At 34.1% G+C, this 24,143-nt stretch overlaps 2 protein-coding genes across 2 annotated transcripts; one reads left to right on the plus strand and one right to left on the minus strand.

The window, feature by feature from the left end:
- Window positions 1-240: 240 nt before the first annotated feature.
- On the minus strand, window positions 241-10,465 carry LOC103973453 (large ribosomal subunit protein bL34c). Its single transcript, XM_009388018.3, has 2 exons — window positions 10,211-10,465; window positions 241-708 (listed from the first exon to the last, which is right to left on the minus strand). The coding sequence occupies exons 1-2, from the start codon at window positions 10,401-10,403 to the stop codon at window positions 455-457; spliced, it is 447 nt and encodes a 148-aa protein (XP_009386293.1). The 5' UTR covers window positions 10,404-10,465; the 3' UTR covers window positions 241-454.
- A 5,458-nt stretch (window positions 10,466-15,923) lies between these two features.
- Window positions 15,924-18,780, plus strand: LOC135644563 (auxin efflux carrier component 1a-like). The gene is made up of 5 exons (XM_065162252.1): window positions 15,924-16,666; window positions 17,031-17,116; window positions 17,661-17,818; window positions 18,363-18,439; window positions 18,524-18,780. Exons 1-5 carry the CDS (start codon window positions 15,963-15,965, stop codon window positions 18,594-18,596), a joined length of 1,098 nt encoding a protein of 365 aa, XP_065018324.1. The 5' UTR covers window positions 15,924-15,962; the 3' UTR covers window positions 18,597-18,780.
- Window positions 18,781-24,143: the final 5,363 nt, after the last annotated feature.

Below are 24,143 nucleotides of genomic sequence, written 5' to 3' on the forward strand. Positions count from 1 at the left end.
CGACCTCTTATTATTATCTATCTATATTCTATAAAGTTCAAAATTACAACAACTTGTGAAAAATACATGTCCCAAATATCTTCTCTGCTCTCATATGATTTATTGTGTTGGCAAATCTATCCAGTCATACAACACCTGATCTAAACTCATACAACAACACTGGAAAACAGCTGAGGTTATCAAACTACCCCAACGTTGTGCTAGTGAGAGAGAGAGAGAGAGAGAGAGAGAGAGATCATATGAAGCATATTTCCGCATATCAATTAAGATGGGACGATTCACAAACACAAGACAATCAACTAATTGCACATGGTCAATATTATCGGTGACAAGACAATCAACAAACTTGACAAAGCAAAACAAATTGTCTAGCCCAAAAAGACCAAATTATAGAAGTCAAGTGCTCCCAAGGAACATCGTTGAGCAACGGTGCAAGTTCCAACTCACGTTGTGATCAAGCCCGCTTTCCGCTGTTTGGATTTGACTTGGTGCATAGAACTTTCCTTCCCTTTGCACGCCTTCGCCTAATAACTGCTCTTCCACTAGGGGTTCTCATTCGTCTACGGAAGCCATGCGTCCGAGCAAGTGACTTTCGAGATCTCGACCTTTTCGTCGTGCAAAGTGCAGCCTTTCCAGCTCTCACTTGTAGACCACGGTACCTCTCTTTCACAACTCTACTGGATCCCAAATCAACACACAGAGACAATCCTGAGGATCCAACTTGTAACATGTTATGATAATGCTTAGCCAAATGGATCGGAACTCAAATGAAATGACCTAGGATTAATACACATTAGAAACTTCTAGGTCATTGCAAGGATTCAAACATATCTTAAACCAACCCGATGTTTGTGACATAAACTCATCAATTCAAACACAAAAGGATCTAATTAATACGTCAGAAACTTCCAGGTCGACAAATCTTTTTTACTATAGTGTAGGAGCAAGCAAATTTCTGCTCTGAATACAAAACGTAAAAAAAATCAATTGCATATTTATTTATTTATTTATTTCAAAATGCCCTTACCAAATAAACCATACAAAATTCCTCTAGATGAAATATCCCACTTCACCAATGAAAGTTTTGATACAAGTTTATGTTGATCAAAAACCATGTTCGTGTCAAACTAAAATATACAACACAGATCAATGTCCTGTTTAGAAAAAGTATACACCTGACATCTACCAGTTTGTGTTTTGACTTACCTTTATCATCAACTACATCGCATCCAATTGAGAGAAGACAAAATGAAAGAAAATTAACCAAAAGCTCCCGAATTTTCCTGCTAAGATGGTTAATACAAGGTTGAACCCATAGGAATATGGCTGTATCAAGTATTGTCATAGTAGTAAGCACCAAAGTTTCAGAATACGGCGATGTAGTAGATGGTAGCTTATAGCGAAGATCCATGGCAGTGGTCACAGAAGATCTTTTCGGCACATTGTGAGAAAACGGAAAAACTTGAAAGAAAACTCGAGTTGAATATAAAAAGTAATACCACATGCAAAAATAATTGTCTGATAGTTGTTTCATATAGGGGAGAGCAAAGGATTGAGCTAATATCAAATTGGGCTCAAATTTGGTAAGCACAAGCCAACTTGATATTCTTTTGATGTACCGTATTTCAACTCAATCGAACTTCGTTTCGTTGGTGCAAGAATGAATATAAGTTGAAACCTAGAAATTGAAACCAAGATGTTTAACTTACTCTAATAGCAAATCAATAAGAAACTCTAGCTCTGATGCCAAATTGATGGGATTTTTCTGCTCGCATCGAGGGCCTTCTTTACTGAGGAAAAAATATATCTTGTAAGAGAGATATTAGGGAGAAAAAAAGAAGCAAAGAGAGAGAGAGAAGAGATAAAGAAAGAGGAGAGACAAGAAGAGGGACAGCAAGAGGAAATTAAAAGACACTTTTCATATTTTTCCAATCTAATCTAAACTCCAAGGTTTACAAGATCCTTAAGCTATGGATTCTTAACTTCCCCTCTTTATACTTTAACAAACTAAGATTCATCATGAGCTCACAATCATAAAAGTCAACGATGCAAATTTCATCCCGTATCCCTGTAAAAAACCTTTGTTGTAAGAGACTATAGCTTTTAGAATGCAACTATGACTAGGAAACCAACTCATCTAATGTATAACACAACCCTACTGGAATTTTTGGACAGTAATTTAACACAAGTTAGGATTCAAAAGGTCTTTTAACTTTGTCTATTAGTATAAGGATGAGTTGTGGTCGAAGCAGGACTAAGACTACTAAGCCAAGTGTGACTAGATCATCCCTCAAAACTCAGTCTGGACCTGATTGGAGTCTTGAGTAGAAAATGATGCATCTAGGACTGAGCAATTGATCTGCTAATCATCAGATCAAAGAAGTATATCAAATCATCAAAGCAAATCCATTTCTTTGGTAAAGCGACGCCTCCTGGCTCTTTAAGATGATCCAACCATGGTGGTTTGAGACAAGAAGAAATGCTATACGTCTCTAGATTAGTCTGATCTCAGTTAAACAAACTTTGCATCATAAAACTTATCCAATTTAATTGACATAAACAAGTAAATAACATAAAAAAACTCAATCCATATCTGACTTGAATCTACAATTAGCCGTGTTTTTTTACATCACAACTTTGAACTTGCAAATGATGAATGTCATTAGATCGTTCAAATCCTAACAACTAACACCATTATTGTCAAACTTAATAGTGGCCAATTTTAAATTAAAAAAAGTGCATGTATTTGATTAATTTCATCTTGTTTCACCTATATCAATTAAATTTATCAGTTAAACTCAGAATTGATCACTTCCAAGTTGGTTTCAGCTGATTTAGGTCCTTTTTGTCCATTTCAATAGTTTTGCAATGTAGTCAAAGGCCCAAAAGTAGACAGATATCAGAAAAAGTTGATTATGTACACCTATGAAGAGTGGTTTAATGATGTCTAGGCCTTTGGTCAACGATCTCATAAACCAATTCTGGCTCTTTTTGATAGTTAACATATTTTGTTTCAATTGCAAATTGGAATCACTAAGTTTCTTAAATCACAGAATTGACATTAAAATTTGAGTTAAGGACCACTTCTGAATCATTTTGGAGGGATCCTTCCCAAATCACTTCCCAAATCTGAAAATAAGAGTCTCTTATCTTGGATTTTACAATCACTTAAATTTAATTTGCTAAATGATCACATCATTCTATTTTGGTTTCAACAGGCCCCAAATATAGGATATAACTTTTAAACAACACTATTGCTTCCACAGACTGCTACCACCATGATATAAGGATGAAGAAGCAACAATCAAGCAGTTACTAAATTATATGCAATGACTCAAACATACATTCTACCAAATCGTGAAGTCACAATTTGCTCTTTAGCCACTAGGTATTTCATTTATTATTAAGATTCTTTATCCGCATAGCCAACAAGTTGATCGTGCATGTTGCACATGCTTCAGTTATAGTATAAAAGCCCAAAGAGATCAAAACTATACATACTATGCTGGTATGAAATAGAATATGTTATAAATTTTTTTCTACTTCTTAATAGTGGTTTCTGTTATAAATTGTTCAAATAAAAAAAAAAGAATGGTAGTTATTAGACATTTGAAAAGGTAGTTTCTTTTGTAGTTATTTTGATAGTTATTTATCAAAAGTTGTATCTTTTGTAAGGTTGTGTCTTTTATGAAAATACCTATAAATAGACATTTGAGAGTAAATTATAATCTTTTTTTTTATTCTTCTTCTTCCTTAACTTTAAAAATAAACTCTCCAAGTGATTGAATTAAACATTCTCTAATTCATATTTAGAGATTCTTTATTGTTTACTAAATACAGATTTTTCAACGGCTTGTCATATCAACTAAAACTATTTGCATTAAACTCATAGCAATCTTGTTGAGAAGAGGGTGCAAATATGGTTTTTAGGAAAGTGTTTATACACGTTTTAAGCCTAAATACATTTCCTATAGTGTTCTTGATCTTGTGTTTGTTATTTATAGTTGATTTCCATAATGTTGTTCATCCTCTTCATTGTTATATTTTATAACAATCTAAAAACGATAGTTTATGAGTTTATACAAATTCACCATGTAAGCCACAAATACCATCAAATTGTTGAATCAAGATTTTATTCGTTTGGATCGTTTTGATGAGACGAATTTCACCCGTTGGCAAGACAAGATGAAGTTCATGTTGACTGCTTTGAAGATTTTCTATGTGCTTGATCCAAATCTTCTATCAATTCTTGATCCAACTGACAATAACACCGATGAAGTCAAGGCTAAACGAAAGAAGAGAAATGAAGAAGTTATGTATAGAGGATACATTCTCAATGCTCTTTCGGACCGGCTTTATGATATTTATACGATGGAACCATCTGCAAAAGCAATTTGGAATGCTTTGGAATTCAAGTAACAAGCCGAGGAAGGTTCAAAGAAATTTTTAATTTCTAAATATTTTGATTACAAGTTTGTGGATGACAAGTCAATCTTGGCATAAGTGCATGAGTTGCATGTTATTGTTAATCAATTGAGAGTTGAAAATATTAAACTTCCTAAACCTTTTCAAGTAGGGGCTATAATAGCCAAGTTACCTTCATCTTGGAAAGGGTATAAGAATAAGAGTTTGCACGACTCCAAGGACATCACTTTCGAGCAAATTTAAAAATATCTTCGAATCGAGGAGGAATTGAGGTTGAGAGACAAGTGTGAGAACTCTTTTGGCAATATAAAAGCAAATGCAGTGAATCAGCCTAAGAATTTCAACAAAGGCAAACAAAATAAGGAGAATCATCTTGGTGACAAAAGGGATCAAGGAAAATTTAAGACGTCAAAGAGTGGAGGCTGTTTTATTTGTGGAAAACCTGGTAATTTTGCTAGGGATTGCAAATTTAAAAAAGGCCAGAAACCAAAAGTCAACTCCGATGACGGAGATGATAGTATAGTCGCTACAATGAGCGAAGTGAATGCTAAATTTGGTAAGGTTTCTGGTTAGTGGTACGATACTTGTGCTACCGTCCATGTTGGCTATGATAAGACACTCTTCAAGACTTACAAAGAAGTCACAGTTGGGCAAAAGATTCAAATGGTAAATGAAGTTTGTTCTAAGGTGCTTGGCAAGGGAAATGTGGAACTCACTTTCACTTCGGGAAAGAACGTCACTCTTACGAATGTTCTTCATGTACCAAATATGAGTAGAAATTTAGTGAGTGAGAATCTCCTTGGAATTAAATCTGTATTTGAATATGAGAAGTTAATTCTATCCCGTAATGAAACTTTTGTTGGAAAAGACTATTCCGCTGAGGGAATGAACAAATTATCTATTGTTGTCAATGATTCTAAAATTAATAAATATGTTACTTATGTTTATATTGTTGATTCTTATTTATTATAGCATGATAGATTAGCACATATTAGAACTAGTACCATTAAAAGAATAGTTAACTGTGGCTTAATAAATTATCATTTTGATTATCTTAATAAATGTGAAATTTGTGTTAAATCAAATATGACTAAAAAACAGTGTCTGCAATACCGGACTGTACCGTCCGGTACGGGCGGTACGTACCGGTCCGAGAGGTTATCGGTACGCGGACCGCCCGTTACCGGGCGAAACGAATAATAATAATAAAATTTTATATATATATATATATATATATATATATATTAAATAATCGAGGCGACGTCGTGTCGCCTCGGCGATGTCACCGAGGCAACACGACGTCGCCGAGGCGACACGACGTCGCCTTTTTCGGCGACGTCGTCGAGGCGACGCAACGTCTTTTTCGATGATGTCACCGAGGCGACACGACGTCGCCTTTTTCGGCGACGTCGCCGAGGTATATATATATATATATATATATATATATATATATATATATAATTATATATTTATATATATATATAAATATATATATAAATATATACATATATTATTTAAAGAAACGTCGCCTCGGCGACGTCGCCCCGTGTGGGAAAGGAAAAGGCGACGTCACCGAGGCGATGCGACGTCAGCCAATAAATAAATAAAAAATAAATATAATATATATATATATATATCGAACGGTATACCGCTCGGTATACCGAGCGGTATACCGTTCCGTACCGTACCGAGCGATCGTCGAAACTCCGGTACGGTACAAAATTTCAGACCTTGCTAAAAAACCCTTTAAAAGTGTTGAAAGATATACTAATTTATTAGATTTAATACATTCTGATGTATATGAATTAAATGGTATGTTAATGAGATGAGGCAATAGATATTTCATCACTTTTATAGATGATATATCTAGGTTCACATATGTTTATTTATTGAAACATAAAAAAGATGTTTTTAGTGCTTTTAACGCATATAAAAGCAGAAGTTGAAATTCAATTAGGGAAGAAAATTAAAGTTTTAAGAAATGATAGAGAAGGAGAATACTTTCCTAATGAATTTAACTTGTTTTGTGAACAACATGGCATAAATTCATGAATGTTTAACACCTAGAACACCTGAACAAAATGGATTAGCAGAAAGAAAAATAAAACTTATCCAAAGATGATAAATGCTATGTTGTTGCATGCTAAATTACCTTATAATTTGTGGGGAGAAGCTTTATTAGCTGCATGTCATATTTGAAATATAATTTCTTCTAAAAAGAGCAAGATCTCTCCATATGAGTTATAGAAGGAAAGACAGCCTAACATTAGTTATTTTAAAGTGTGGGGGTGTCTCGCATATTGCAAGAATAATGATCCTCAAAAGACAAAATTAAGACCTAGAGGAATTAAATGTGCATTTGTAAGCTATGCCTCAAATAACAAAACTTATAGATTTCTTAATTTGGAGTCTAATGTCATAATAGAATCACGAGATATGGAGTTCTTTAAACACTTATTGACTTCAAGTAATAATGTTCATCCTCCAACTAGTAAAAAGTCACTAGTGGAGATATCTCAAGAGGTTGGTGAGTAATCTTATATTCCTTTGATTGAACATCAATCAAGTTCACACGATGTTGGTGAGCAATCTCATGAATTAAGAAGAAGCACTAGTGTGTGGAAAACAAAAACGATAAGACCATATAAGATTGATTCTCAAATTATTTATTTTTACCTTGCATTAAGAACTCCTGTGAGAGTCTTAAGAACAATTCCTCTTGTTTTACAAGTGGAAGATGATCCTAAAACGTTTAAAGAAGCTATGGCCTCTCATGATGCTGCTTTTTGAAAAGATGCTATTAATGATGAGATGGATTCTATTATGTCAAATCACACTTGGGAACTTATCGATTTACCTTCTGCCTCTAAACATAATGGGTATTTCATAGGAAGTATCATACAGATGGTACTCAACAAAACAGTGGCATGAGAAATTTGATGCAACAATTTTTTCTAATGGATTTGTTCACAATGCTGCGAATAAATGTGTTTATCTCAAAACTTATGATGACTATATGGTGATAGTTTGCCTTTATGTTGATGATATACTAATAGTGAGCAATGACATGAAAGATATTATAGAAATAAAGAGGTTTTTATCTTCAACATTTAAGATGAAAGATCTTGGGCAAGTTGATATCATACTAGGTATCAAGGTAAAAAATAATAATGGAGGATATGTTTTAAGTCAATCTCATTACATAGAGAAAGTACTAAAGAAATTCAGTCACTTAAAAATCAAGTAAATATTCTATTTGACCCAAGTATCAAATTAGTTAAGAATTTTGGAAGAACAATGGCTCAATTAGAGTATTCAAGTGCTATACGAAGTCTTATGTATGCAACACAGTGCACAAGACCTGATATAGCATTTACAGTTAGTAAACTGAGTAGATTTACTAGCAATCAAAGTGTAGAGCATTGAAAGGCTATTGAAAAAATTCTTGGGTACCTTAAATGGACCAAAGATTATGGCCAACAATACTCAAAATTTCCTACTATTTTAAAAGGATATATTGATGCAAGTTGGATATCGAGTTTAGGAGATAGCAAATCCATTGGTTGGGTGTTCACCTTGGGAGATGGCGCTATTTCTTGAAAGAGCAAGAAACAAACATGTATAACTCACTCAACTATGGAATCGGAATTTGTTGCTTTAGCGGAAGCAAAAAAAGAGGTTGAATGCTTAAGGGACTTTCTATTAGAAATTTTATTGACTTTTAAGATTATAAATTCAATTTCTATACTTTGTAATAGCCAAGCCACTTTAGCTCGTGCATATAGTGAAATATAAAATGAAAAATCAAGACATATAAGTCTTAGACACGATTATGTGAGAAAATTAATCAAAAGTGGGATTATTTCACTCATATTTGTGAAAACAAGTGAGAATTTAGCTGATCCATTCACCAAACCTTTTACAAGAGAAGTTGTAAGATCAATATCAAAATGGAGGGGGCTGAAACTCTTTGAATAAAAGATCTACCAATGATAGCAACCCTACTCAACATTATGAAATGAGTAATTGAAGAGTTCAAAGGGTAAGAACAAGTCATTGACATGTGGAGTGGTTCAGCACTTTGGAATATTTTATTAGTCCATCTACAGATGTTAAAGTGCTGGTTGTCACCGGATGAGAGTTTAGTTAATTATACTCTTAATGAAGTTCAGTCAAGTTAGGACAAATATCTCTAAGAGTGACAAAGATACTATATGAACTTCACATATATGAATTTAGAAGTGATACCGCTTCGACTGAGAGTTAGAGTTTCTCTCATAAAAATTCATTAACTTGGATGTGCCTAAGGCCATATTAGAGCTGAGCGAGAATTTGTGATGAATATAAGGATGTTGTATTTATGTGTGTGGTGTCACCACTATTATTATTAGGAATAACAAATTCAAAGCCTTTATGCTATTTGGGATTTTGACTTCATTTTGTGATGCTTATATTAAGGTAATATTCAAATCGAAAGATATATTACTTTATTCATAAATACTATTTAATTACTTGGAGAAAATTTTTATATTTGAACAAGTGGAGGATTATTATAAATTATTCAAATTAAAAAAAGAAGAAGAAAAGAATGGTAGTTATTAGACATTTAAAAAGGTAGTTTCTTTTATAGTTATTTTGGTAGTTATTTATCAAAGGTTATCTTTTGTAAGGTTGTCTTTTGTGAAAATACCTATAAATAGGTATTTGAGAGTAAATTATAATCAATATTTTCTTTTTTATTCTTCTTTTTCTTAAATTCAAAAATAACTCTCCAAGTGATTGAATTAAACATTCTCTAATTCCTATTTAGAGATTCTTTATTGTTTGCTCAATACAGATTTTCTAAAGGCTTGTCATATCCACTAAAACTATTTGAATTAAACTCATAGTAATCTTGTTGAGAAGAGAGTGCAAATATCATTTTTAGAAAGTGTTTATACACATTTCAAGCCTAAATATATTTTCTATAGTGTTCTTGATCTTGTGTTTGTTATTTGTAGTTGGTTTCCATAGCGTTGTTCATCCTCTTCATTGTTATATTTTTATAACAGTTTCCACATCCATTTTCTTGTCTTCAACAACTATACACCTGTACAAACATTGTGGACCAAACTCTAAATCTTGGAGCAAACCAAACAAAAAAGTATAACCACAAATCTAAGTCCAGGACCAAATGGAGCTGAACCAATTCTATAGATAAACATCATGACAACGTTTGAAGTTTAAATATCCATGAAAATGCTAATAAAAGACCATCTTAAAAAAAAAACAAAATGTTGAGAACAATCAGGAATGCAGAGCAATGATCAACATACTATAAAGTAAATTTACCTATCTTAAGTAGACCATGTGCCCCCTCCCATTAAAAATTTCAGATGAACCATTAACAATTTCACATCACATTATCAAATGCATTCATAAAACAACATCACACTAAAAAACACGCGAGAAACATGAACATAAATATCCTTCTAAGGGCATCGCTTCGAAAAGAACCCCAAGAAAGAGGGGGAAAAAAAACCCAAACTATAAGTGGCCAAGCTTGTTCTTTGATTTTTTTTTTTTTAATTTAACCTCAAAGAAACACACAAATAAGACTACAATAAATTTTATGAAAAAATCAGACTTTAGAATCATGATAGTGAATTTTACACTGCTTGGGAACAAAATTATCAATTGAAGACACTCCCTCCTCCAAAAGAAAAGGTTCCAAAACGACAAGTGACGTGGGTGGGGAAATAATAATATATCTAGAGGACAAAAAGGAAACATAAGGAATGCATACCGAAGAAGGACGAAGGCGAGGACAGAGATCCAAAAGGAGAGGAACGGAAGGAGGTGTGGAGGAGCGAACTCGAAGGAGTCGTGGGAGCCTTGGAAAGCGTGACAGAGCTTCGGCCGAGGCCGCTGCGGCCGGCGAGGAAGGAGAGTGAGGCAGTTGGGGGACCTGCGGACAGAGCTGCCAATAACATGGCCATCTCCACTGCCTGTTCTTTCTCCCGTCTTCGACAGAGAACGGGGAGGCGAGCGAAACCGCCTCAACCTTATCGAGATAAGGTATTTATTTGGTCATCATTATTGATGCATCTGATGTTATCCTGGCCGTTCCGTGGCTCAAGCTATCGTAGCCGTTTGATGTGGTGATCTCCCAAGTTAGTGATTTCCGTATATATATATATATATATATCATCAATTGACCATTAATATAATAATATTGAAATTTAAATTGAATTTAATAACCCCTTCAAAAATATTGGAGAACACAAAGACTCAAATAATTGATGAAGATTACAAAAGTTACTTTAGATTTGAATTCAGTAATAACGATGATTATTTATAATATTTTAAATATTTGAAGAAATATGAATACTATCCAAATTAGATTTCGGATGGGCAAAACTCGAACAAATAGTTTGGTTTTTTTTTTCTCTTAAATAATGTCCCACTCATTTGAACTAGTGGTTCATGTTTGCATGGGGAATTCCTCAGAGGACACATAATTGCATTTCCAAATTAAAGATTTGATAGCAAATATATTATTTTAATTATTAAAGAAGGCAAAAATAATAGGAACTTAGTCTTAGAGTCGGTCCTTTTACTACAATGCTCTTCACATTATAATTTCATAGCAATCAAACTTCTTTTTGTATGTTCACATTGATGAGTTAATCAAAAGACGAATATATATATATATATATGTTAGATAAGTTTATGGGTGGATAATGAAAGAACATGACTCCTGTAAAATTATAGTTGAAAGAGTCGTCTGACACCAAAAGATGTTGGATGATCAATTTGAAATTTGACAGAAGTTTAGGACCGAGCCTTACATTTCATTGAAGTTTGCAAACTAAAAAAACCAAATCAAGAAATAGATTAATGCTTCCAGATATTACAAAAAAATAAAAAAAAATAAACTTACATATTTTGCATAACATTTGTCTTTTAAAACTTGGAACTTTGAGCAGAAGGACTTATTGGGTTTCGATTTAGCAGAAAATGACCCACTATATTATATTTTTCTCCATAAAACAACATGTCATCCTATTTCACCAAGAAAACTATGGAAACCATGAAATTAGCAAGAAGGGGGGATCCCATCGCCTCATCAAAGTGAAGAATACTTTATGCACAGAGTTGACTCACTTGTGGGTTTCAATACTTTGAATTGTCATCTTATAGGACCACCATAATCACTCATTACAAACCAAGTGAGCTTTTGGATTGTCATGATTGCCCCCTTGAAGCCATAGTTTTGCTATTGTCAATGTCCCTAAAATTTTAGGTATCAATTATGGTATCTATAAAAAAATGTGGATTCTAATGGATATAGTCCCCAAATAAAGAAAGATATTTAGTGATAGAAATATTTATTGCCAAATCTACTTTTGTGCAGCAACCTATAGCTAAAATAAAAAATATCACTAAAGAAAGAAAAGCATAAATTTTTTTTTACTTATATTTAAGTATAAAATAATAAAGATTCATACAAAACAATATTTATACCATAGATAAAACCAAGCATTTTTATGTAAAATAATAATAAATTGATAGAAACTTTTAATTGTCAAACTTATATATCACTTGACTAAGAATATATAGAATAATATTTTCGAGCTCAAAGTATGATAGGCATAGCTAAACCATATATATCTCAAAGTCCTTTTTTTTTTTTTTTTTTGTATGATGGGCCTCAACAAGGCATGGATGTATTTGAAGCTATAGTATTTAAATAGAAGACACAATTTTTTTTTTTTATGTAATTGTAGGATATAAAAGTAAGAAGCATTGGTAAAAATTTTTTTTTATTATAGCCTTTAGAAGGTGGAGGAATAAATATATAATTAATCTTACGACTAATAGATTGATAAGTTTACTTTTACTCTACCTTTCGAGTCTCTCATCTTAGGGATACCACGTTGTTATCTTATAAATACATCTCAAATAAATTCAAGATAACAATCAAGTAGTGTTTCAAGCTAAACCATAAACAATATCTAACATGTTTGTTCTCTCATTAAATAAGAATTAGATTTTTTAAGATTAAGATTAGCAACCATTTTATCACATGCCAAAACAAAATTCTTTGCGGGAATCCCCGATAGTAACCGGTGATAATGGTATCTTTTCACCATAAGAAAAAAGTTGGCTAAATGGTACCCAACTGATTTGATGATATACATAAGGAGACCTACTTGGACTGTGTTGGAAAGGCCATACTAAACCTTTTTATCCCATTGGGATAACCATATGGCCTCTTTTCTTGGTCTCCTGCCTCAAAGTGATATAGGCGAATTTAAATTTTGAAGACTAATATGATCTTGTTCCTTAGAGGACTCCCTAATTAGTGTTCTGTATAAGGATTGAGGAGAGATAAAAAGACCCTCATCCTTGCACCAATGTCTCAATTATATTTATCTTTAAAATATTTTTAAAAGCTTTTAGTGATGGAAGAGTAGTGGGAAAATTCATATGACTTTCGCAAATGATTTTACTAGTTTACTCGTTTGCTAGAACGAGTCATACCATTCATTATTTACTCCCAACATTCCAACTTCTTTATCTTGCCTTTGTATTTGAGGCTCTATCAATTCAGATACCTAAGTACGTGATACAAGTTCCAATATATGATATATCATATATGTATGAAATAATAATAAATTTAAATTATTTTAATTTTATAAATAAAAAACCGAATTTCTATTTTGGTAGATGTTAGATATAGCTACTTATTTGTTGTCGCACTTAACGTTGTTAAGAATCTAAGATCTGAAATAGAACATGTTAAGAGTCTTTTGAGGTAATGATAGGCAATCATGATAATTTTTATTGAGATAAGTGTGTTATGAATGCTAGGTAATAACTTCAATATTAGACAATCATATTATTATTTTCAAAATTTAAAATCATGATAATATACGTGATATTGCCAATGAAATTGTAACGAATTTGTCATTCGCATTTAAGGAATTTTAATATAGTGTAATAAGAAAAGTATGTTTCTTCAATGAACATCAATCAAAGCTGAGTGTGTATGAGAAAAAGACTTTCAAACCAAATAAAAAATAAAAAAGAAAAAAAAAATCAAAGATCAATAAATAATAAATATATCAAAAAAATTAATATAAAGTTATATGATTACATAAGTTACTTATTTATGAAAAAATAAATTATTTAATATATAAAAGAAATAGATAAGCCAAAATTAAGTCTCAAATCCCTTATACGTCTTTCATGAAGAATCTTTTTTTTCTGAATTCTTACTTGATCCATTAGAAAAGAAAAATATGTATGAACACTAAAAGTGTCTCCTCCACACTAAAACCCTGAGACATTTGTCATATTTCATACCAATTAAATTCGTAATTCTTTTAAAGTTTAAATCTAGTTAGGATATTTTTAACTATTTAAATTTAATATTTTTCTCGAGTTTTAAATATTTTTAATAAATTTAAATTTAAATTTAAATTCACCTATCAACAACAATTGTACTTACTGAAAGAAACCTAACCATAGAAATTTCAACATTGCCAAGCATCGAATTTAAATATATTACCACCCAAATGGAATCGATCTAACTCATGAGAGTAATTAATCCTCAGTACGAATCTCTGAGTTTCTCACGTCACATGCATCAGTTTGCAAAGCAAAATTAGTGTCACGACTATAGTTACTCTTACTCTCAAATTAATTAATTCTAAATCCTAAATTATACTTGAGAGGTTATTATTTATAAATTGATCAGAAAATATTTCTAAAATAAGAAATATGTTAAAGAATATTAATTAATACTTCTTCTGACTCATGTTGACATGACTGGCCGATTGAGTCTGCAACCATCTACAAGTTCAGACATGTTGCAGTGTGTGTTTGTGGTGCAGCCGCCAAGCGTCTAGAAATGATGGATAATATAAACCTGAAACGCACCAATTTTATTTGCAGTCAAACTTGGTCCACCACGTAGTCTAGAACTGAGCCTATATAAAGATACGTGAACTAGCAATGAATTGGACGTGCACACACCAACACTAGCCGGCTTTAGTCGCGCCGCCGTCGCCCGCAGTAACCAAGTTGGCCAATTCAAATCTATTGTTGCCGCACCACCTGTCGTTCTCATCGCACCCCTTTCCTTGCTATTGCTCCACGTCAACAATGCACCAACAACCACGTTACATCCTCGTGAATTCCGACTCAACCATGACAAAGCGTTGCCCGCATGCACACACAAACCTTGGGCGAAGATGATCTAAGAAAGAAGCCGCCCCTGTAAGATTCGAATACCGCTACTACTGACCCACTAACTTAGTGGATCGATCAGGACCTTCCATGAAACTTCTTCCCCACTGCAGGCCAGCTGGTCCGAGCTGACACATTAATTCCAAGTCATTAAGCCCGCATTTTAATTTTCCTTGGAAAAAAACTTGGGAATCCTTTTGTCAAAAGAGAAGAGATGATTACTGTTTGTTATACAGGAATCTAAAACTTGAGAATCCAACGTGGATTGTTTCAGTTAATTGCTTGTCGGCCAAATGAAAGAGCAAAGATATAATAATGTAGTCAGATGTTAATTGACAGTTTTTAGGTTTCCATATTTTTACGCATTTTTAAAAGCTCTATGGGTCTATATGAACTTATTGCACAAACATGTTTCTCTATAAAGTTGGAAAGAATCACACTGCATAAATGCTACGCAGTGTGACGGCAAAATTAATGTTGTCACACTTTGAATGTAACCTAAGTCGTGACAATCAATTGGGTTTTTAAATGATCCGTGATAACTGGCTGATTTGTTTTTATTTTGTTTTTGTTTTTGTTTTTTGCTACATAACTTCAAAGGATTAATTCTATGCTATCAAGGACAGTTTACTCTTTTTAGTTTCGTTGCAATGGTCGAGACCGTGAACTCGACTACGCCTCTTGCCGTAGCACTACTATACATTGCGTACTCCCTCTTGGACTTACATCTCCTCAAATCATTTTCCCTCCACCTCACCGAAACCCTTCCTTTTTGTTCATATCCTTTGCACCCTTACTTGAGGTAGTCTGCATACCATTATTATTTTAATATCCTTACTTAGGCAAATAGATTTCATATGGTGAAACAAAAAAAATTAAAAGAGAAATACAACAAATCCAGCTCTTGCATTCGGCGAGAAGTTGATCATGCACGTATCAGCAAATGCAAAGTTTGGCCTGCCCGAGACATCTTACCTCACCGAATTAGATTGCTTGGAGTTGTAGTTTAATGTCTCCTCTTGATTACATTTTGTTTTGTGACAGTAGCAGTGATTGACCGGTTTCTGGGTGTGACTTCATAGTACCGCTGGATTTCTCCTCGAAGTCGATGGTGTCTTCTACCTCGAAATAACGAGCTCCAATCACCTTGCTCATGAGTGCATGCACCACAGCGTCCTGTGGAGGTCGTTCTCGCTGGACTCCATTTCGCAAGTGCTCACTATATATACCCATGCATATGCCACAAAGGCAGCAAACGAGGAGGGAGAGGCATCGATCGATCGAGATACCTGGAATACAAGATGATTTCTTGGTCGAGCCTCTACCATGTGGTGGAAGCGATGATGCCGCTCTACGCGGCCATGGCTCTCGGCTACGCATCCGTCCGGAAGAAGGCATTTACCCCGGAGCAATGTGCGGGGATCAACCACTTCGTCGCACTGTTGGCCGTCCCCTTGCTCATCTTCCGCATGATCTCCTCCAACAATCCTTACACGATGAACATCCGGTTCCTCGCCGCGGACACGCTGCAGAAGGTGATCATCCTCGCTGCCCTCGCTGCATGGGCACGCTTCAGTAACAACGGCTCGATCGCATGGGTCATCACCCTCTTCTCCCTGGCGACGTTGCCCAACACGGTGCTTATGGGCGTGCCGGTCCTCCGCGGCATGTACGGGCCAATGTCCGAGAACCTAATGGTCCAGATCGTCGTCCTCCAGTTCGTTGTGTGGTACGTGCTGGTTGTGTTCTTGTTCGAGTACATGGCCGCCCAGAATGCCTTCATGGAGCAGCAGCAGATGCCGCCACCACAAGCCAATGGTTCTCACTCGGTGGACATACCAGCTGTTAATGCCGATGGCAGTGACCCCGATGTTTCGATTGCACAAGAAGAGACGATTCGACCATCAGGGATGCTCATTCTGGTTATGGCGGTCAAGAAGATTCTCAAGATCCCAAGCACATACGCCAGTTTGCTTGGCTTGTTTTGGTCATTGATCGCTTTCAGGTTCTGATCTATACTTTGTGAGTTCATATATATATATATATATATATATATATATATATATATATGTATATATATATATATATGTATGTATGTATATATATGTATGTATGTATATATATATATGTATGTATGTATATATATATATGTATGTATGTATATATATATGTATATATATATATGTATTTATATATATGTATATATATATATGTATGTATATATATATGTATATATATATATATGTATATATATATACATACATATATATATATATATATACATATATATATATATACATATATATATATATACATATATATATACATATATTCCATATGCTACCAATGAGTATGTATTTCGTTTGCAGATTTGGTATCAAAATGCCAGCGATCATAGACAACTCATTGTCAATTATTTCAGTATCAGCTATTGGCTTGGGCATGTTCAGCGTTGGTAAGTATTCTTACACTGTATTATTCAACAAATGACAACCTAATACTTAAAGCTCGAAAAACATATGTGGAGAGGTTGAAACAAATACTGTCTTTATGTTTGTATATTTAAAGATTATATCATTACATCACTAAATGAATAAAGTGAGCTAGAATCATAATGAAGGTTAGACTTAGGGGCAGTGTTTAAAGAATAGAATATGGACATCAAACAAAGCTAGTTTAATATATAGCATGATGTCAATGAGGTAGAAAGGATGGTGGGTGATGAAAGTTTCAAATGCACATTAATAAAATATCTAAAAGATTTTGAGCTCTCAGATGAGAATTTTGTAGAGGAGACAATGGAATGCAAATCCTTAAGTCTTCTCTCACTATATATAATAAGCAGATTCTGACACTGTAATAGAGGAGAAATATGTATGTACAACTTTTCAGAAGAATTATCTCCCACTATAAATAATATCCAACATTTGCCCCTCCCCCCCAAAAAAAAATCTCTCTGCAATGGAAAGATTAAAATAAGATGGTTTTTGTGGGTGCAGGTGCCTTCATGGCTCAACGGAAGAAATTTATTACATGTGGATATTATCTTGCCGTCTTGGCTATGGTTATGAGGTTTCTTATAGGCCCCATCGTTATGCTTGTATCATCGTTTGCGGTCGGTCTTCAGGGTGTGTTTCTAAACGTAGGCGTTGTCCAGGTTAGTAAGTTTCGTTTTAATCATTTTGATAGCATTGTATTTTCTTTAAATTTTTTTTTCACAAATTAGTGGCTTTAAGATGCCATGTTTTCACATGACAAAATATAAGAGAATAAGATATAACCTTATATTTAAAGTATATAGAAACATAAGATGCATCATTATATTTATCGATAAGGGATGGTGTGTCATTATTTTGCAGAAACGTAGGATTTAAAGGGGGGGTTTTGGCAAACAAAGTTGTAGCTGAAAATAGTGTTTTGTTTTCTCCTTTGATGGAATGCGATTTATTGTCATGATAGATGTTGAACTGTGACCTTTTTCTTTCATATAATAATTCATTTTATCTCTTTTCAATATAAGAGTTAGTTAATAAAATTAAATTGAGTTTATTATTCAATGTTTTTTCATTATTTTCAATATGTAATAATATAAAATACCGTTCTCTTTAACGATATATTGTTGCCAAATTATTAGACTAAATAGGAGGTTATCTAGAAATGATTATATTTTGTGTGTGTATATGTGTGTGTTCTGGTTACAGGCCGCTCTTCCTCTTGCTGTACTTTCATTTGTTTACGCGGAGGAATACAATGTGCATCCGGATATCATGAGTACAGGGTTTGAGCTCTAAATAACCATTTGCTCTAATAATTATTATCTCTCATCTTCAATTGTGCTCATTGTATTCTTAAATACATGCAGGGTCATTGTGGGAATTTTCATATCTGTTCCCCTAACAATCCTCTACTATGTTCTATTGGGACTAGAAAGGTGAGACGCGGCAATCATAGCATCTCATCAACCTAAACGAAAGACGCAGTTTTCTCTAAAAGTTATGTACCACAACAATAGGACAGGTGACTGAAGAATAACAGTGTTGTTGTTACGCTTCTGAGATCAAACTTTAGGAGTCGGACAAAAATAACTTCCAAGCTGCGTTCTTGGAGCTTAACATTGTGTACTTGAGATGTGAAGGAAAAGTTCTCCTTCAACAAAGGCAGATGTACATTGCAGATGATTGGTACTTAGTTTTGATATGGTTCTTATACAACAATACCTTAACTTGGGATGGAGAGAGAGAGAGAGAGAGAGAGAGAGAGAGAGAGAGAGAGAGAGAGAGAATAGTAATCATTTTAACATTTGGAAGGAAGTCGTGTTTGACTATATTTAGTTTTACGTGTAATGTAATGTCTCATATTTAGTTTTACAAATAATTGATGAAGTACCAAGAACTCGAGAAATGCCTCATAACGTAAATAAAATCCCGACTTAAGTCACAAGTCCTTTGCCCTTCAATGACCACAATGTCAAGAGTTTGCCATTATATCACGAGTCAAGCGGCGACATTAAGTGGCAGTAGCCCCTGAGGATCAGCCAAATATCGAGAGCATTACGACTCCCATGACTTCGATCATTCTGATTGTAACGCCCTCAATCAAGTGAAAAGTTGACTTGATACAATGCCGTAATTCTATATATTTATCTATAAAAATATAAAATTAGAACATGTAGAATATTTATCATGTGATTCAATCTATAATCCATCTACCCATAAGATATTTTAATTGATTCGATAAATTCTTAAAAAATTCATAATATTTTAATCCAAATAACATACAATAATAATAATAATCTCAATGTATAAAAATATTAATAGATTAATTACGTAGTTCAATCAATAATCAATCCATCATGCTTCTATTGAGTAACTTTGAAAATTTGATAGATAATCATATAAGAATAGATAGCATGACTCACATGCTACTCAAAATTTATCATAAATAAATATTTTTTAAAAACACATGAATTCTTTGTACTTTCAACACATGCTTTTGAAATATATATGCATATCAAATAATCATTGAGAATTATGCATGTTAAATCTTCCAAATGCATGAGTTTTTCTTATATATTTTTTGGATTTTTTTGTTTTTAGAAATTGAGTTTTCTTTTTATCGAGATCATTTCCTATCACCTTCTTGAAGTTTTATTCATGGATTTTTTATCCTTCATTTGACGATCTTTTCCTATGAATTCTTTCTCTCTCTACTCATGAAAGAAGAGTTTTTATTCATAAACTTTTGGTATACTTGATCTTTTATGCGATGATCATTTCCTATAAATCATTCTTCCTTCTATTTATAAGAATAGGGATTTGATTCACATATTTTGATCTTTTATGTGATGAATCCTTTCTCTTTCTATTTATGTAAGTAGAAGTTTTATTCATGGACTTTCGATTCTTATAACTTGATTTTTCTTATGATAAATGAATTCCTCTCTTATTATTATTATTATTATTATAAAGGGGAGAAAGAAACTTGCTAGCATCTTAAGAAAAGCAAAAAATGCTAACTTGCATATCTCAAGAAGAAAAAAAAAGTGTTTGCACATCTAAAGAGAAATGCTAGCTTGTCCATTTCAAGAAGCAAAAGTGATTATCTTGTAAAGTTTTTTTGTTTAACTTCTCGTTTCATAAATTTACTAGTCTACATAAAATGGTGTAAAACTTACTTGCATGGTTTAAATAATTGTTGAATGATTCTCCTTTTTGTTGCTGATAAAGGGGGAGAAATGATGAATGTTTGGTATCATGAAGTGATAAATGGTAGTATCAGACTTTAGTATCATATATGCTATGCTCAAAATGATGTAAATTTTGGTATCATGCATGAAGTGATGAATACTTTTGTATCATGTATATTATGCCCAAAGTGATGTTGACTTGTTATTATGTATGAAGTGATGAAATTGTGCATGTTATACTTTGATGGCTTGAAACTATGATGACGCACAATGTATGAAATTTTGATATATTGCACTATGATTGAAATTGTTTACTTGAATTCAAATGTTATGATTTCTTTTGAATTCAAGTTTGCCTTATCTCAATATGGTATATAGATAGGGGGAGTTAAGGTTAACTCCGTTATCAATTGGTTGTCATCATAAAAAAGGGGGAGATTGTTAAATCTCAAATTTTGATGATGAAATCAATAATCTAATCCATGTGTTGAGATAAATGATATAGGACTAACTACGATCGTGAAAAAGGTAAAACAATTAAAGGAGAATCGGTCGGAGTCAATAATTGGGCATCGAGCCAAATGAATCGGGAGATACACCGAAGGATCGGAGGATACATTGAAAGCTCGTTGGAAGTTCACTAGTAGTTCACCGTAAGCTCACCGGAAGATCGTCGGAAGCTCACCGAAAGTTCACTAAGAGTTTGGTTGAACAATTGACGTGCCGAACAACTTAGATTGCTTGTATCATAATTGTTTTAGTCTTAACTATTGTAGTTAAGACTTTAATTTGAGTTAATTTTGGGAGAAATCCTACTAACTCAATTAGGGGCCAATTGGGCCCAAAATAGGGTTGAATTGGGCTGGTTGGATGGCCCATTCAGCCACATAGAGCCAAGTTAGGTAGCAGCACTGCCCATACTAGCGGTGGAATCGCTTGAGGCTCGACCTCCCAAGTGGTCCGGATGGTGGTACCATCGACCATTAATGCTTACAGGTAGTGGTATCGCTCAAGCAGGTGGTGGTATTGTTAGGATCGGAGCGGCACTAAGAGGGGGGGGGGGTGTAAATTAGTGCAGTAGATTAAAACTTATAAGTTTAAAACCGAATTCATAAATGCGAGGAGATTTCGATTCGACAATAACTTGAGTAAAGTGAGAAGATGAAAACGAAAGCTTGCTGCAGTATAAATAATAATTTTAGAAAGGTAAGTACTCACACATTCAAGGAATACACCAATTTAAAATAGTTCGGTCAAATGACCTACATCCACTTGCGAAGCCTTCTTCAATGAGGCTCCCAACTTCCACTAGCAAATCACTTTGAAGGGGAAGGACAAATACCCCTCTTACAACTTTTACAAGTGGTTCACACTCTTACAAATTTTCAACGAAAAGGAAGGAGATGAACTCTCAAGCAATTGAAAATTAGGCTTGTTAAAAACTTTACAAAGGCTTTTTTCTCAATCTATTGCTACTCAAAGGTTTTGTTCTCTGCTGAGAATTGAGGGGTATTTATAGGCCCCAAGAGGATTCAAATTTGGGCTCCAAATTTTGAATTCTCTTGGGTTCTTGATGCTGGTGGTGCCACCGCCTGTTAGTGTCTGACACTAACAGTGTACTGGCGGTGCCGCTGCCCAGTCCGATGGTACTACTGCCCGATTCTTCGGGTTCTAGGTGGTGCCACTGCTTGGACTATTCCAGCTCACTAGTTGGGCTCCAAACTTGGCCTAAACCAGTCCAAATTCGGGCCCAATTGGCCCATAACCAGATTATAGGATTAACTCTTAATCCTAACCCTAATTACATGCAAACTACGAAGTTAAGGCATAGTCCTAAGCAGATCTTATAATCGGCAATGTCGAGTTTCCTTCTGGCGAGCTTTCCGGCGATCTTCCGATACACCCTCGGATTTTTTCTAGCGGACTCCCAGTGGGCTCCCGATCTTGTGACAATTTCAGCGAGTAGCCGAGCCTTCTCGGTGAACTTCGCGAACCTCTGATGATCTCTTCGGTGGACTTTTGAAAACTCCGACAAGTCCCCGATTTCCTCTTGGTTAGTTCCGATAACATCTTCGACGAATCTTCGGACTCTCAAACACCCATCGAACTTGACTCCGGTAGACTTGCTTTATGTCTTCAAGCTATCATAGTTAATCCTACACATGTAAAAACAAAGGTTCGATCTAGACAATTACTCCTAAGCAATTAATCAAGTTGTCTGGCATGTCATTGGTCCCTCGACGCTTCATCCGATTCTTCGGCGCATCGTCCTCTCTTGCGGCCTATTGCCCAATCGGTCAGTTGACTCCGCAACTCCGATATCCTTGGCGCAATACTCGCTCTTATTGGCCCGATGCCCGAATCCATAGCTCGAAGCCTTCTGTCGATACGTTGACTGATCCACCGGCCCGACGTCCAATGTTCTGACATGTTTCTTCGGCACAACATGATTTTCCTGCTTTAATTGTCTCATCCTGATCGAAGCATCATGCGTTACTCAAAACGTAGATTAAATCATACACACATATCAAGTGGTTTCATCATCAAAATACGAGATTCAATAATCTCCCCATTTCTGATGATGACAACCACTTGATGACGGAGTTAACCTTAACTCTCGGAGTTTAAACAAACTCCCCTTATCAATATGCCATGTTGATAGAACCTTGAATTCAAACCGAATTCAAGTCATTGCAAATATTCATCATGAATATTTGCAACACGTCATCATGCATAACATGATCATACTTCTCCCCCTTTGTCATCAACAAAAAGGAGAAGTATCACTTTCTATGTGTTTGAGAGATAAATTCAACTTATTACATGAAAAACATAATATCAAGTTTTATCATCATGCAATTTGTAAGCTTGAAAATTTAGCAAACGCTATATCATGCAAGCTAGCAAAAATTTAGGAAGTGCTATATCACATTTGAATATGCAAGCCATCAAGTTTTAGATATATAAGATAGTAAAATGCATGTCCTACTTTACAATATTTTACAACATTTTAGAACATGCAAGCTTATAGTTTTGAGATGTTCAAGAAAGCATCCCTTGCTTCTTGAAATACGCAAGTTTGCTAGATATGAAAGTTAGCATGTTTTGCTTCTTGAGATAGGCAAGATTGCACATTTGGTATAAAAATTTATAGTATAAAAGTTATCAACTTTTACACAAAAAGTTAGCAAAAAGATATGCAAGATGGACTATTTTGCCTCTTTTCAAAATATGTAACTTGGCACATATTGCTTCTTTGAGATTTGCAAGATAGCACTTTTGCTTGAGATTACAAGATAACATTTCTTGCTTTTGAGTTGAGCAAACTAATAAGTTTTGCCCCTTTTTGCGATATGTACATTTGCAATTTTTGCTTCCCTTGTCTTGTGCAAGCTAGCTATCTCCCCCTTTGTCATTATCAAAAAGAAGGAAAGACCCTTTACATCAATTTCTAAATCATGACAAAGGTAAGTATCAATCTTATTTGTGCATCCTTATGTTTTCAAAATAAAATATACACAACTTCAAAACTTTACATTTGTATCCTTACTTCATGCATTATACAAATAAATTAATCACTATGGGCATATCATACATGATACATTATTTTGGTAATAAATCATAGCATTTATCAATATTTTGATCATGATACCAAGCATTCATCATTTAGAGCATTCATGATACACATTATATGCATATATCATCACAATAAAAAGCAATTGCATGCATAATTTCAAATCATAAATGTTTCAAATCATGATGGTATTAATTTATCAAATTGTATCCTACCATGCAT

The sequence above is a fragment of the Musa acuminata genome, chromosome BXJ3-8 (genome assembly GCF_036884655.1).
Source record: "Musa acuminata AAA Group cultivar baxijiao chromosome BXJ3-8, Cavendish_Baxijiao_AAA, whole genome shotgun sequence".
Taxonomy (NCBI): Eukaryota; Viridiplantae; Streptophyta; class Magnoliopsida; order Zingiberales; family Musaceae; genus Musa; species Musa acuminata.